Source organism: Gossypium hirsutum, chromosome D04 (assembly GCF_007990345.1).
Source record: "Gossypium hirsutum isolate 1008001.06 chromosome D04, Gossypium_hirsutum_v2.1, whole genome shotgun sequence".
In the NCBI taxonomy this organism is placed as follows: domain Eukaryota; kingdom Viridiplantae; phylum Streptophyta; class Magnoliopsida; order Malvales; family Malvaceae; genus Gossypium; species Gossypium hirsutum.
In genome coordinates this window covers 31416620-31432845 of record NC_053440.1, presented here as the reverse complement: position 1 = coordinate 31432845, position 16226 = coordinate 31416620, and the positions used below count along the sequence as shown (strand labels likewise).

Genomic DNA, 16226 nt, shown 5'->3' with positions numbered 1-16226 from the left:
ATTAATTTGTAAAATTTTCAAACTATAGGGATTGTGCCATTGTTGATTTAAGTTGTTTTCTTGAAACTTTTGAAAGATTTCTAGGCTTTTTTGTTAGATTAGACTATTTTGTAAAGCAAATTTTAATGATTTTAATGTTTAAGGACTAGATTGTTAAAATGATAAAATTTTTTGTACTTGAAAGGAAATAAATGAAAATAGGGGTTGGAATGAGGCCATGGAAGAATCGACTAGATTTTTGTGTAAAAGAAATTGGTAAATTGCATGTTTGGGGATTAGGGATTAAATTGAATAAAGGTGAAAAGTTGAGGGAAATTTTGTAAAATATTAATAAAAGACTAAATTGTATAAAATGATTGATTTTGGCTATTCATTTCATTAATTGAATAAAACTATTGTTTTAGATCACGAGCGTGTTGACGATTGTGGATTAGTACCTGTGCTTTTGCGATTACTGCAAACTAGTCCGGTAAGTTCGTTTTATGTATATGCATGGTTATATATCACTCCTTATTAATGACTTAATTTTTAGTTTTATAATGTATCGTTATTTAAATGTTGAATCATGCTATATACTCAATGAGGTCAAATTCAAGCTTAGTGCCTAGTAAGCTTAGTCCCAGTGTTATTCAGGCTCAGTGCCTAATAGGCTTAGTGTCGGTGTTATTCAGACTTAGAGCTTAGCAGGCTTAGTGCCGATGTTATCCAGGCTTACTGCCTAATAGGCTTAGTGCCTGTGTTATTCATGCTTAGTGTCTAGCAGGCTTAGTGTCGATGTTATTCTGGCTTAATGCCTAGCAGGTTTAGTGCCAGTGTTATTTAGACTTATTGCCACTGTATTATATGTTAACGTTCCTTGGAAACTTGTAAATTTATAGTAAATGAGTTGACTTATCGAACTTACTAAGCTTCTTCGTGCTTATTCGTTTAATTTGATTTTGTAGGACTCATGGAATCGTTGTATCAATTGGATCGGCTTGGAAGCTCACACACTATCATCTATACCTTGGTAGTCATTTTGTACTTGTTTGAAGTGGGTTTAAAGTGGCATGTAATAGGAAGAGTCTTTAGGACTATGATATTTTGTTAATGTTCAAATGAAGAATTGGTATGATCATATTTTTGAAATTTAAGTTTGAACTTGATGGACCTTTAATGCTTGTTTTAAGTTAGGTCATTTTGACCATCCTTAAGTACTTGTATATATGGTTATTTTACTATGTAATTGAAGTTTTGGAATTGGTCTTTTATGGTTTATGAAATGGTTTAACTGAACTAGGTTGGTATGTTTGGAATATGGCATTGTTGGTATGTTTTCGTAATTCATGTTTTGATACAATTGTGGTGCCTTTGAATGGCATATTGGTTACGTGATTTAGAGTGGTTGATATGGCATGTTTATGTATGTTTTGATGATATTTGAACCCCTTGAATGTGTAACAAAATGGTAGGAATGGCTAGGTAGGAATTGGTGTTGAAATGATTTGATTTTAGGTAAATGTTAGGTTTAAACAGGCTGTCACACAGCCGTGTGACACACATAGCCTAGCGACACCATCGTGTGTCATTTGAGAGTTTTTTAGTGTTTCAAGTTAGTGAGTTACATGGCTTAGCACACGGCCTAGCACACAGGCGTGTTTGGTAACTTAGAGAGTTACACGACCTAACACACGGCTTGGCACATAGGCGTGTGGGGCATCTCAATGAGTTACACGGGTAAGACGGGTTGAGACACGGCCTTGTGCCCCTTTTTTGAATGTTACACGGATTGGGGTGATGTCACATGGCTTGGCCACATGGCCATGTGACCCTTCTTTTAAAATTTTTGAAAATGTTTCTTAAAACTTCTATTTTGTTTCAAATTAGTCTCAAATTGTTTCAAAACTATTTTTAGGGCCTCTGTAACATTTAGATTTTGGGCCTAGTCGAAACAGTGGTTACAGGACCACAAATTCGACGTGATAAAATTTATTTTTATTATATTTTTATAGTCTATGATTTCACGGAGTGATTTTGTGAAAATTTCGTTCGAAAATTTCGACGTTTGGGCACATAATTTAGTCAAAAGTACTAAATTGTAAAAAGTGAAAAAGTTGAGTTCTACATGTTAGAGGTGTCCAATTGTTATGAAATTTTAAATTGGAGGTCTTTATATGGTAATTAGACCATTGGTTAAGTTGGTAGACAAAAATGGACATGAGATAAGTGAAATAGGAAATTTTTAAGTTAGGGGCAATTTGGTAATTTAGTAATAAAAAGAATTAAAAAGGGAAAAAGATGGCAAAATGTGCTCATCTTCTCCATGGTGAACGAAAATAGCAAGGGGGAAGCCATAGTTAGGGTTTTCAAGCTTCCAAGCTCCATAGTAAGTGATTTCAAGCCCCATTTTTAATGTTCTTTACGTTTTTAGAGTCCTAGTAACATGATTTAACATATTCTAGCAATAATTTAACCAAAGGTTTATATTTGGAAAAATACTCATAGGTCAAATATGTTTATTTTGATGTTTTATGATAGAGTATGAAGCTAGAAATTATGTTAAACAATTTTTTCTAGTCGATTTTAAGTGAAAACGGGTAAATTAACATAATCGGTAAAAATACCTAATGTTCATAAGTAAGTGTTAGAATGAGAATTTGATGTTGTCATAGAAGGCAAAAATATTCAGCATGTCATAAAACATAAGAATAAGAGATGAAGTTTAATTTCTAAGCTTTGGGGTAAAAGTGTAATTATGTAAAAGTTTAGGGGCAAAATCATAATTTTTTGAAAGTTAGAGCCGAGGGCTGTTTTGCTACATGTGAGTATTAAATAAACTAAATTTGCTATTATAGATCAAGAAGAACGAAATCTAGGTTAGACCGAGGAAAGAAAATGGTTGAAGACTAAGTTGATAGATTTGGCCATATTTTGTACTGAGGTAAGTTTACGGTAAATAAATGCAATATTTCAATAATTATTTGTAATGTTTTTATTTTCCAGCAATTATATACTTATTTCATAAAAAGCCTTGTTGAAACATGAGGAATGTATCGGATACAAATGTCATGACATCAAGAAGATGTGATCCCATGTAAGACCATGTCTGGGACATGGCATTGGCATCATTGAGATTATGAGAGGTCCCATGTAAGACCATGTCTGAGACATGGCGTTGGCACCGAGATGAGAGGTCTCATGTAAGACCATGTCTGGGACATGGTGTTGGCACCGAGATGAGAGGTCCCCCGTAAGACCATGTCTGGGACATGGCATGGGCACCGATATGAAAACTCCGATGTAAGACCGTATCTAGGATATGAAATTGGCAGTAAAGGAAACATCCTATATAAGACTATGTCTGGGACATAGCTTTGGCATGTTATTATCAGACAGGAGACCCGAGTATCCTCAGTATTCCAAGTGGTTCAACGGGCTAGTAAATAGACTATGTTACATGAAAGTTTAGGTAAAAGCATAATAGACAAGTTAAGGTGAGTTATAAAGATTAAGAGTATCTCAGTTATCGGTTGAGAAAAGAAATTTCAACGAGGAAGAAGTAAGTTATAATCATGAGTTGTTTAAGCAAGCAAGTAAGCAAGTAAGAGAGTAAGTAAAGAAGAAAGTAAAGATCATGAGACTTGATGATAATTTATGAATACAATTATTTGTGACAAATGTTGTTATTTATTTACTTGTAAACTTACTAAGCTTTATGCTTACTTCCTTTAATTTCCTTCTTTCTTTCATAGTATCGCCAAGTCAGTTCGGGGATCACAAGGACGTCGGAGTTCGTCTCACACTATCTACAGATATCTCGGTATTATGTGATTTTGAAATGTGTAAAGTTATGGCATGTATAGGGACTTAGTCATTTTGAGTGTGTTCATATGATATGGCTAATGATTTGCTATTGAAATGGCTAATTAAAAACAAGTTTGGTATTATGGATGTTTAAATGTTGGTTAATACCAAGATATTATAAAGGAGTAAAAATTTGCAATGATACAGTTTTTGTACAGCAGCAGTGACGTGATTTTGAAAAATCACCAAAATTAGTAGGAGAGGAATTAGAGAGTTAATGAGATATATAATTAAAGCTTATTGAGTCTATTTTCATATGAAAGAAACAGTGCATCAAAGGAATTTTATATTATAAGATATTTTAATTTTAGCGAGACAGGATCAGAATGGTTTCTGAAGTCCCTTGTTCTGAATTTAAAAAATCATTAAAAATTGTACAGAAAGCATTAGAAGTTAGAATTTATATTTCTTAATTCCTTAGTGAGTCTTTTTTCCGTAAAAATAAGCGAAAGTACCATATGAAGTCTGTATAATGAGATATTTAATTTTTAGTGACAAGATGTCAGGACAATCGAATAGTAAAACATGAGAGACTTTAACTAATAAACTGTACTAATCGGCCAGCCCAAAAATTCTAAAAATTTTATAGTAAGAAGGTATATGAGTCTAGTTTTCGGAGAAAATTTACGGATCTAAATTTAGAGTTTTGTAACTCGAGTTATAATTAATTTAGTGACTACTGTGCAGGTGAACAGTTTTATTGTGAATAGTGAAATAAATTATTTTTATTTGTTTAAGTAATCGGAAAATTTTTAATGTTCTTGGTTGGGACCTGAACTATTTTCGTTGCATGTTTTAGGGTCTCGAGAGTTCTTTTTAGGGACATATTGATTGAATGTGAGTGAATTAATTTTAAAAGTAATTTTTTATGCTTCGAACTAGTAAGTTAAGTAAGGTAACGCCTCGTGCTCGACTCCGACAACGGTCTTGGGTAAGGGGTGTTACATTTGTTGGTATCAGAGTAGGTTTAGTCGGTTCTCAAAATATTCAGTTTGAATAAGTGTCTAGCTATACATGCCATACTTGTATTTTGATAGTGTGACGACTCTTGACGATTTTAAAATGTTTTTCTTTTATAGTTATGGATCCCGAACGAGCTGGTACAGATGATGTAGAAAGTAATGCGCCCACTCCCTTAGAAGGGATGGTGCCACCAGATGGTAGTGAAAGGCCCATTACAGTTAGTCAGGGAGGAAGGGCTCGAGAAGCCTTCTTCCAAGCTATGAATGAATGGTTTGCCAAGTTCGTTCGTACGAATCCGGCTGTTAGACCTCCACCCCCTCATGATTTTCAGATTCCCCATGTAGCTTCCCCAATTACAGGTACAAGTATAGTTATAAGAGAAAGGCCACCAGTTGATAAGATTAGAAAAAAAGGAGCTAAGAGTTTCGGGTTACTAAAGATGATGATGCAGAAATAGCAGAATTTTGGCTCGAAAATACTATCAGAGTATTTGATGAGTTATCCTGTACACCTCAGGAATGTATGAAGTGTGTTGTCTCACTCCTTAGAGATTCGGCCTATCATTGGTGGAAGACTCTTGTGTCAGTTGTACCGAGCGAGAGAGTTACTTGGGATATCTTTCATGACGAGTTCCGTAAAAAGTATATCAGTCAGAGGTTTATTGACCAGAAAAGAAAAGAGTTCCTCAAGTTAATGTAGGGTAAGATGATTGTTACTGAGTATGAACGTGAATTTGTCAGACTTAGCAACTATGCTCAAGAGTGCGTATCTACAGAAACAATTATTTGCAAAAGATTTGAGGATGGGCTCAATGATGATATCCGACTATCTGTTGGTATTCTAGAGATAAAAGAGTTTGTTGTTCTAGTTGAAAGAGCCTGTAAGGCAAATGAATTGTTAAAAGAAAAAGAAAAGAGAAAAACTGAAATTGAAGTTCAAGACTCAAAGAAAAGGCAGATGAGTCAGATAGTTCTCTTGCCATGATTTTTGTTATGTCTACTCAGAAATATTTGAGAAAAGGGTATGAAGCTTATCTTGATTTTGTATTGAATACTAAAGATCCAGAGTTGAAAATTGAATCAGTGCCAATAGTTTGTGAGTTTTCCGATGTGTTTCTAGAAGAATTGTCAGGTTTGCCTCCTATTAGAGAAGTTGAGTTTGGTATTGACTTGATTCCAGGTACCACTCCTATTTTTATTACTCCTTATAGAATGGCTCTGATGGAATTGAAAGAATTGAAAGCTCAGTTGCAGGAATTAAGTGATAAAGGTTTTGTAAGGCCTACTTGTTCTCCGTGGGGTGCACCAGTGCTTTTTGTGAAAAAGAAAGACGATTCGATGAGGTTGTGTATAGATTACCGACAGCTAAACAAAGTAACAATAAAGAATAAATATCCACTCCCTAGAATTGATGATTTGTTTGACCAATTGAAAGGAGCCACTGTGTTCTTCAAGATAGATTTAAGATCCGGTTACTATCAGTTGCGTGTTAAAGAATCAGATGTTTCGAAGACTGCTTTCCAGACTAGGTATGGTCACTATGAGTTTCTTGTTATGCCATTTGGTTTGACTAATGCAACTGCCATATCCATGGATTTAATGAGCCGAATCTTTCGATCTTACTTGGACAAGTTTGTAGTTGTGTTTATTGATGATATTCTGATTTATTCTCCTGATGATACTGAACATGCCGAACATTTGGGAACAGTTTTACAGATTTTGAGAGATAATCAGTTGTATGCCAAGTTTAGCAAAAGTGAGTTCTGGCTTTGAGAAGTCGAATTCCTTAGGCACATTGTCTCAGGTGATGGTATTAAAGTTGATCCGAGTAAAATTTCAACAATTGTTGAGTGGAAACCACCCAGGAATGTATCAGAGGTTAGAAGTTTTCTTGGACTAGCTGGTTATTACAGACGGGTTGTAAAGGGATTTTCCATGATAGTTACCCAGTTGACAAGATTGTTGCAGAGATGTCAAGTTTGAATGGACTAAGAAGTGTTAATAGAGTTTTGACAAGTTAAAGGCATTGTTGACTGAAGCTCCTGTTTTAGTACAGCCAGAACTAGGTAAAGAATTTGTGATTTACAGTGATGTATCCTTGAATGGATTAGGTTGTGTACTTATGCAGGAAGGTAAAGTAATAACATATGCTTCCACGCATGATTTAGAGCTAGTTGCCATTGTATTTGTGTTGAAGATCTAGAGACATCACTTGTACAGTGAGAAGTGTTGAATATTCACCGACCATAAAAGTTTGAAATACTTGATGACTCAGAAAGATTTGAACTTGAGGCAAAGAAGATGACTAGAGTTGATTAAAGATTATGTGCTAGTGATCAATTATCACTCGGGAAAGGCGAATGTTGTTGCTGATGCCTTGAGTAGAAAGTCTTTATTTATATTGAGAGCTTTCAATACTAGTTTGGCTTTATCAGATGACGGTTCTATTTTAGGTGAGTTGAGAGCTAAACCGATGTTTCTTGAAGAAATCTGTAAAGCTCAAAAAGATGACAGTGAGTTTGTTTGATGTATAATGATTTTCAGATGTCTGGGACATGGCGTTGGCACCGAGATGAGAGGTCCCATGTAAGACCATGTCTGGGACATGGCGTTGGCACCGAGATGAGAGGTCCCCCGTAAGACCATGTCTGGGACATGGCATGGGCACCGATATGAGAACTCCCATGTAAGACCATATCTAGGATATGGCATTGGTAGTAAACGAAACATCCCATGTAAGACTATGTCTAGGACATAGCTTTGGCATGTTATTATCAGACAGGAGACCCGAGTATCCTTAGTATTCCAAGTGGTTCAACGGGCTACTAAATAGACTATGTTACATGAAAGTTTAGGTAAAAGCATAATAGACAAGTTAAGGTGAGTTATAAAGATTAAGAGTATCTCAGTTATCGTTGAGAAAAGAAATTTCAGCAAGGAAGAAGTAAGTTATAATCATGAGTTGTTTAAGCAAGCAAGTAAGCAAGTAAGGGAGTAAGTAAAGAAGAAAGTAAAGACCATGAGACTTGATGATAATTTATGAATACAATTATTTGTGACAAATGTTGTTATTTATTTACTTGTAAACTTACTAAGCTTTATGCTTACTTCCTTTAATTTCCTTCTTTCTTTCATAGTATCGCCAAGTCAGTCCGGGGATCACAAGGACGTCGGAGTTCGTCTCACACTATCTACAGATATCTCGGTATTATGTGATTTTGAAACGTGTAAAGTTATGACATGTATAGGGACTTAGTCATTTTGAGTGTGTTCATATGATATGGCTAATGATTTGCTATTGAAATGGCTAGTTAAAAACAAGTTTGGTATTATGGATGTTTAAATGTTGGTTAATACCAAAAAATTATAAAAGAGTAAAAATTTGCAATGATACAGTTTTTGGACAGCAGTAGTGACGTGATTTTGAAAAATCACCAAAATTAGTAGGAGAGGAATTAGAGAGTTAATGAGATATATAATTAAAGCTTATTGAGTCTCTTTTCATATGAAAGAAACAACCCATGCAAAGGAATTATATATTATGAGATATATGAATTTTAGTGAGAGAGGGTTAGAATGGTTTCTGAAGTCCCTTGTTCTGACTTTAGAAAATCATTAAAAATTCTACAGAAAGAATTAGGAGTTATAATTTATATTTCTTGATTCCTTAATGAGTCTATTTTCAGTAGAAATAAGCAGAAGTACCATATGAAGTCTGTATAATGAGATATTGAATTTTTAGTAACAAGAGGTCAGGACAGTCGAACAGTGAAATAGGGGATACTTTAACTAATAAACTGTACTAATAGGCCAACCCAAAAATTATGAAAATTTTATGGTAAGAAGGTATATGAGTTTAGTTTCGGAGAAAATTTACGGATCTAAATTTTGAGTTTTGTAACTCGAGTTATAATTAATTTAGTGACTACTTCACAGGTGGACAGTTTTATTGTGAATAGTGAAATAAATTATTTTTATTTGTTTAAGTAATCGAAAAATTTTCAATGTTCCCGATTGGGACCCGAACCATTTTCGTTGCATGTTTTAGGGTCTCGAGTTTAGAGCATAAAAAAATTACTTTTAAAATTAATTCACTCACATTCTGTAACCCTAATCCGGTGACGGATACGGGTTAAGGTGTTACATTTACAAAAAATTTTCAAACTCATTCAATAAAAGACTGAGATGTAAACTCGTCAATGTTAGCAAGATGAGCTATCTTAATTGCATGATCTGAAATTAATTATTTAAACAAGCAATCTTGCAAACGACAGGTTGCAAGTTGATAACACATTTGTGATTATTTTGTAGATGCATCTACCCGGAATCATATAATATCAAAATCATCTACATGGTGGATGAATGGACCCATATCCATTTCAGAAATGCAAGACATTACATTTCAACTTTAGCTAGTGAGTTTCTAATAATCAATTTTCATTGAGAACCAGCAACAAATGAGAATTCTTTAAATTAAAGAATCTTCTGGTTTTTTTAATCAATGTTCATATGAATTCTCAATTAATTTTTCAATCATATACGATCTAGGATGGTGTAACTGGTCACGCCAAGTAGTAAATGTATTTGTATTAGTAAACTTCTGGTTTACTTTAATATGTGTTTCAATTGTACTAAATTGTAATAAATTGATAATTTTGCTATCATTCCCTTTACTTTGTATCCACATATAAGTACTATCATGACATTTACTACTGGAAATATCTAAATCAATGTGAAGTTTATAATCCCACTAAGTCAATAAATATAATTTTCAAATAATTATATGCAATATTCGCTTCAGGGAAATGCCAAAATCTTCAAATACAGGGCATTTATGATTCTCACTTCGGGTGCGAGAGGTCCCGAGTTCGATTCAAAATACTTTTAAAAATCATTTTAGCAAGAGTTTTGTATAACCAGTTAACTATCAAGAATAACTGCCTAGGTCATGTATAGAAACAAGCCTATATTAAATATATAAATAAAAGTCACATATCAAACATACGTAAATTTCAAATCAGAATCTATCTATTCATATTGTCATGATTAGTTTCCAATTATAATAAATATGATATAATAAATAAATCATAGTAAAATATATCTAAATATCTTTAACATCATCGTCATTACCCACGTAAGGATTATATAATTTTTTTTGGATAATGATTACCTATAGTGCGCGGGCTTCAATTGAAGACTAAAATTGCAATAGCTCTAGAAGGCAATCGACAACAACTTGAGCAGTAGATTTGGAGTGATCGTATTATAAAATAAAAGATAATCATGCTGATAACATGTTATAAAATAAAAGACAGAGAATAAAGAACAAAAAGAATGGGAGAGCAAAGAGAGAGCATATTTTTATTGATCAATATTTACAAAGTTTCTCTAAAGTCTCTATTTATAGGCATAAGAAGTATAAATGAAATAGAGACCTACTTCTAATGACTATTAGAATTTAAAGTATATCAAAATTTATCTTGATTTTGATAGACATCCACTTAATAAGATATTTATAACAAAAAGTAATATAAACTTATAAAAATTATACTAAAAAGTAATAAAAAATTATAAATATTTTAAAAATCTAATAAATCTAATAAATTATAAAAAAATATTATATAAAATTATAAAAAAATTATAAAAAATCATAAAAATGGAAAAATATTAAAAATAGGAAAATTATTAAAAAATCATAAAATTATTAAAATTAAAAAATTAAAATTAATATAAACTTATAAAAAATTATAATAAAAAATAATAAAAACTTATAAATATTATAAAAATATAATAAATATAAAAAATTATAAAAAATAATATAAACGTATAAAAATTATAAAAAATAAAAAATAAACTTGAACTAGACCGAATCAGTCAATCGAACCGGTTAGATCAAAATCGGCAAGAGTGCCAGTTTGGAGAACGCCATTAGGCTGATTGACTTAAGAACTGGGTTGAACCTATTTTTTATTTTTAAATTTTTTAAACTTTTAATGTTTTATTTAATTGAACTAGACGGACCAATCAAATTAGCAAACTAGTGGCTTGACCGGTTCGACCATCAATCCGGTTTTGAAAATTTTGGTCAAAATATTTCATTATGATATATGTTAATAGTTGCATGATGAAATTTTGGTTTGATAGTATCTAACTATACCAAAAATAATTTATTTTATATAAATACTTAGCAAATAATTTTTAACTTTTTAAGGTTCAAACTATTGTATTGTACTTAAAAAATTGGTGATAAAATTTTTAAAAATAAAATTAATAATTTATCAATAAAAAGATAGGGTCCCTCAATCATCATTCTATTTTTGGAATATTGAGAACATTTTATTCAACAAGAAAATTACCCTAACGATCTGATGAATATTTCCATTATCCAATGGTTAGTGTAATGTCTTGTGTTCATTAAGACTTTAGGAATTTAAATGATTTTTTTTATAAATTTTATAATTTATTAGAATTTTTATATTATATCTAGGTTTTTATGATTTTTTATAAGTTTTTTTATAAATTTTTAAATATTTTAAATATATTTTATTAACTTTATAAATATTTTATAATATCTTATATTTTTATAATATTCATAAGTTTTTATTATTTATTATTATTTTATAATTGTTATAAGTTTACATCAATCTCAATATATTTTTAATATCTAATAATATTTATGATTTTTATATTTTTGTGAAATATTATAGGTTTTAAGAATTTTTATACATTTTTGTAAAATTCTAATTGTGCTTTATTACTTTTATAAATTTTATACTTTGTTAGAATTTATTAGATTTTTTATATTTTTATAAATTTTATATTATTTTTATAATTTTTATAAGTTTATTTCAATCTTAATGTTTGTTAAATATTCTAATTTTTTATAATTTTTAATAAAAATATTAAATTAAAGCATAAATTGTCACGTGTTATCATATGATTTGTACATTGTTTTATTTAAATGATCACTGTGATCAACTATGGATTCTATCATCAGAAAGACTTAATTAATTATTTTAATTAACAGCAATGACTCAATTGAATGCGAATTTAATACAGAAATTTAATTGATTTTTTAATATTTAAAGATTTTTTTGACATATAAGCCAATTTTTAATAAATATTAAAAATGGTTATTTGCTCAATTGCCGTCCATAGTAACTAACTTACATGTTCAAGTTGAATAATCAATGTTTTGTTTTTCAATAAAAATAAAAATAGAGGTAATATTAAATTTAACCTAAATGTTTATATATTTTATTAATTTAGTTTTTATATTTTTGAACTAAATTTGACCCTTAATATTTCGAAAAAGGTTGATTAATGATGGTGGTGTAACAATCTATGCAGTAGTCCACATATTCTTAGAGCTGAAATGACACTCTTTACTTTATATGTCACATTAATAAATAATTAAAAATTATAAAATATTTAAAATTAAAAATATATATAAAATGTTGATAAAAATTCAACAAAAAAAAATCAAGATGAAGCATGTCAAAAACAAAGGTTGAGATATAGAAAGACTCCTGAGAGCCCAAAAAACCAATAGGAATGAAGATCCTATTACACATCACCTGAATCCACTCCAATTCACCATTCTCAATACAACATAAGAAGACAAATGCTTCCAACCAAAAACAAAGGTAATATACAGAATCTAATACCAAATTCAATCAGAGACAAAACTGAATGCAAGTTTTTGTCACATTGTGTACACCTTCATTCCTCTTTACTGTTTATATGATTCATTTCTCTCTTCCTACTTCTGGGATTAAATGAATATATATTTTAATTTATTCCCAAAAACCCAGCAAACAAGAAACCCATTTTTCATGTATATATTTTGAAGGGGTTTACAAGTACAATTTTCATTCATATACATCTGGAAAATAGGTATTTGAATCGATTTAGTTTAAAGTGTGTGCATAGAGTTTATAGACTGAAAATCGAAGTAGTACTCAAAGTAAATATGAAAGAAAAACCAAACACATGGTAGTGGGAATCACACTTATACCTTCAGAATCTCAACAACTCAACCTTACCCATATAAGTTCATACTTCTAACCGAATTAAGGGTTGGATGAAATGTATCATGAAATTCAAGTTTAAGTACGCATTTCACATTCCCCTAAAGCTCGAGGGCTAAACGCAGCGTTAGCCCTTTTATTCATATATACTTGGATGAATCCAAATACCAACAAGCTAAAGTAGCTGCAAAAGATAAGAAAATACAAAAGCATAAATTCAAGTTCAGCAACCTGGGAGCATCATTCAGGAGGCTTGGGCATGGTTTGGATCGAGCTTAGCAGCCTCAAGATCAGCAGCTTTCTTCAGAAAACTTTGGTCATCATCCTCAAGAACCATCTGGATAGGGCAAGATCCCAATCCATCAGCAATAGCAAGCAGAATCTTCTTCATCTCAGATCTGAACTCCTGGAGGTCAACGGTGCCGCTGCCATCGCAATCGAACCTCTCGAAAATGGAGTTGTAAAGCTGAGTGAGCTCGTCGGGGGGAGTGGCGACGTCGACACCGAAGTGGGACTCGAGGAGACGCAGAGACTCGAAGGCCTTGCGAAGCTCGGACCTGGAGAGGACACCGTCGTTGTTGAGGTCAAGAGCTGCGAAACGCTCATCCACGCTCTTCGTGAACTGCTGGTCGTCAGTCACAAAGGCTCTCACCGTCGATCCGTCAATGATTACAACACCCATGTCTTTTCTTTTTCCTCTTTTGCGTCAACTGGGTATGTATATTATATGTAGATAAAGAAGCGAGGAAATTGTGCTTTAGATTTTTGTGGTGGGAATTGTCCAAAGTGGACGTCAGATAACGACGATCAATTGCCATAAAGTGCCCTGCTGCACCATTAGCACCAAATACCAATGACATAATCTAGTGTTTAAGAAACAAATGAACCGCGTCCTCCAGTTCTAACAATATTTAAAGCAATATACAGAAGAGGCATCGAAAGTAACGCAATAAAAGGACGGAAAGCTCGTTGAAATCCAGCTATTCCTATTCACCTACCCCTGCTCCATTATGCCTTCTTTTTATGATAATTCATAGTTGAAACTAAAAAATCCGGCGCCTCCTCCATCCGGTAGACACAAATCCTCTGCTCCTTTACGAGATTATCCCATCTGCTTTTTTATTTTATTTCACTTTTGTAAATAATTTCAATATCTCAATTGTTATTCTATTCTTTTGAAAGTTAACATATTCGATATTAAATATTTGTATTTTTTTTTAAAATTTGGTAAATTAATTTTTTTTAGCTTTAAATATTTACAGTTTTTTTTGTCTCTTTAAAGCTATTAAAAAATTAAATAAATATTTTTTTCATATTTTAAATAAAAAACATAAAAATTATATATTTTTTAAATAAAACTTTATGAAAAAAATAAAAAAGTCTTTCAAACTCAAAAAATATAAAATATAAATTTTTTTTCCAAAATTCAATGTTTTTTAGGCTAGACAAGACAGCCCATTCAGAACGAGAATCGACTAGGGCATCGGTTCGACAAGAGATAAAAAATTGGTTGACTCACGAATTGTTACGGACAGGTTGAAACGAGCTAAAAAAATCAGTTGAACAAGTAGTTGAATTAATTTTGAATTGATCTACCAATTGATTTCTAAAACGACCGATTCAAAGCAAATAAATTATTAAAAATAAAAATTTATAAAATTTGGTTCAACTGCTAATTTAACTAGTTTTTTAGCCCAATTCAACCAGTCTATACCAATTCTTGGGTCAACTAGTTTTTACCTCTCATTGGACTAATATCCCTAATTCTTGATCCAAGTAATTTAGCCCGGTTTAGATAACAGTAAATTTTAGAATTTTTTTATATTTTAAAATATTTTTAAAAGAATCTTTTTATTTTTATTTTAAATTTAAATTTTAAAGAGTTTTTTTTTCATATTTTTTAAAATTATATACATGTTATGAATATCTTCTTAAGTGGTTGTCCATCAAGATCAATATAAGTTTTTGATATAATTTAAATTCTAATAGTCATTAGAATTAGATCTCTACTTCATTTATACTTATTGTGCCTATAAATAGATACTTTGGAGAAGCATTGTAATAATCCCATTGATCAATAAAATACATTCTCTATTGCTTCCTATATTTTCTTTATTCTTTACTCTCTCTATCTCTCTTTATTTTATAAAAATACAAATATTTTTTTGTGAGTTGATTGGTTTTTTATATTATGAATGTTTTGTGCAAATAATTGTTTCATTCATTTAGGTTTAATTCATGTTAATACTTATAAGTGTAAGGCCACCGTTTGTAGGTTAATGAATTGTCTATTTAATCTAAGAAGAGGTAATAATTAATAGACAAAGGACCTAAATGGTACATAGCATGTTGATATCGAAAGATGATTGTTGTATGCATAAACTGTATGAAATGTCTGAAAGGGTGATCTCTAGGTTAGTTTGACATAGACATATACAAGGTGACTTAGGGACATAATAGGACTTGGGGAGAAGCCTATGCTTAATACAAAATTGGGTTTAATGAATTTTCATATTGTCACGATATTTTTTTATATTCTTATTATAATTGTCAATAAACTCTTGTTAAGTGAAATATTTATTCTAGCCTATTCATGTTATGTTTATTAAATCTTACGTTTAATCTTTCTGCTGCTATTATTCTTTTGCATTATGTGTTGTTTTATTTTGTGGGTATTTGAAATTTAATTACATTCATATCATAATTTTTGTCTCTCAACAACATTATTCTTTTACTTGCTTCTTTCAAATTGTTTTATAGTTGAATTTGCAATTAATTTATGCATCAGTCCCTGTGAAGACGATAACTCTTTACTTGCTACTTATTACTTGTAACAATCGTGTACACTTGCACGTAACCCAATACATCCGCCACTTATTCTTAACTTCATCTACCTTGTTAAGGTAAAATATCTTCGTACTCTGCATACACTTTATTCATGCATTTCATACAATTCATTGTGCTAGTTACTATCATATACATTACATGATGCATCTATTCATCAAATCGCAATCATACAACATTCAAAAAATACACTTGCAACTATATGCACACATGGCTTACTTATCCTCCATAGTCTTACATGACCAAGGTTTTAGAAACAACTCAAGCAGGCATAGAGGTAGTTCAAGCAAGCAACACAACAACAATAATCACCCAAGAGTTGAGTGCAGAAACTCACCTCGCTTCTTTTATCCTCGAAAGCTTAGCTTGTCCAAATTCTAGAGTCTCATTTGTCTTGGAAGCTAAGCATGAAAACCACATATATTGATTAAATTGAAGTCACACAAACCTTAACCCAGAATCCATAAATATACAGAGACTTTTCAAGAATTCTTACTTCTTTTTCCCTTAAACCACTTTTTCCCCTAACCCATAAGTACAGGTGGGC

The 16226-nt window shown here is 31.4% G+C and overlaps 1 protein-coding gene across 1 annotated transcript; it reads right to left on the bottom strand.

Moving 5' to 3' along the window:
• Positions 1-12931: 12931 nt before the first annotated feature.
• On the bottom strand, positions 12932-13987 carry LOC107899204 (uncharacterized). The gene has a single exon (XM_016824847.2). It carries the CDS (start codon positions 13515-13517, stop codon positions 13080-13082), a length of 438 nt encoding a protein of 145 aa, XP_016680336.2. The 5' UTR covers positions 13518-13987; the 3' UTR covers positions 12932-13079.
• Positions 13988-16226: the final 2239 nt, after the last annotated feature.

Excerpts from the sequence above, each read along its gene's own strand:
- LOC107899204 (XM_016824847.2), bottom strand. The coding sequence starts at position 13,517 with ATGGGTGTTGTAATCATTGACGGATCGACGGTGAGAGCCTTTGTGACT.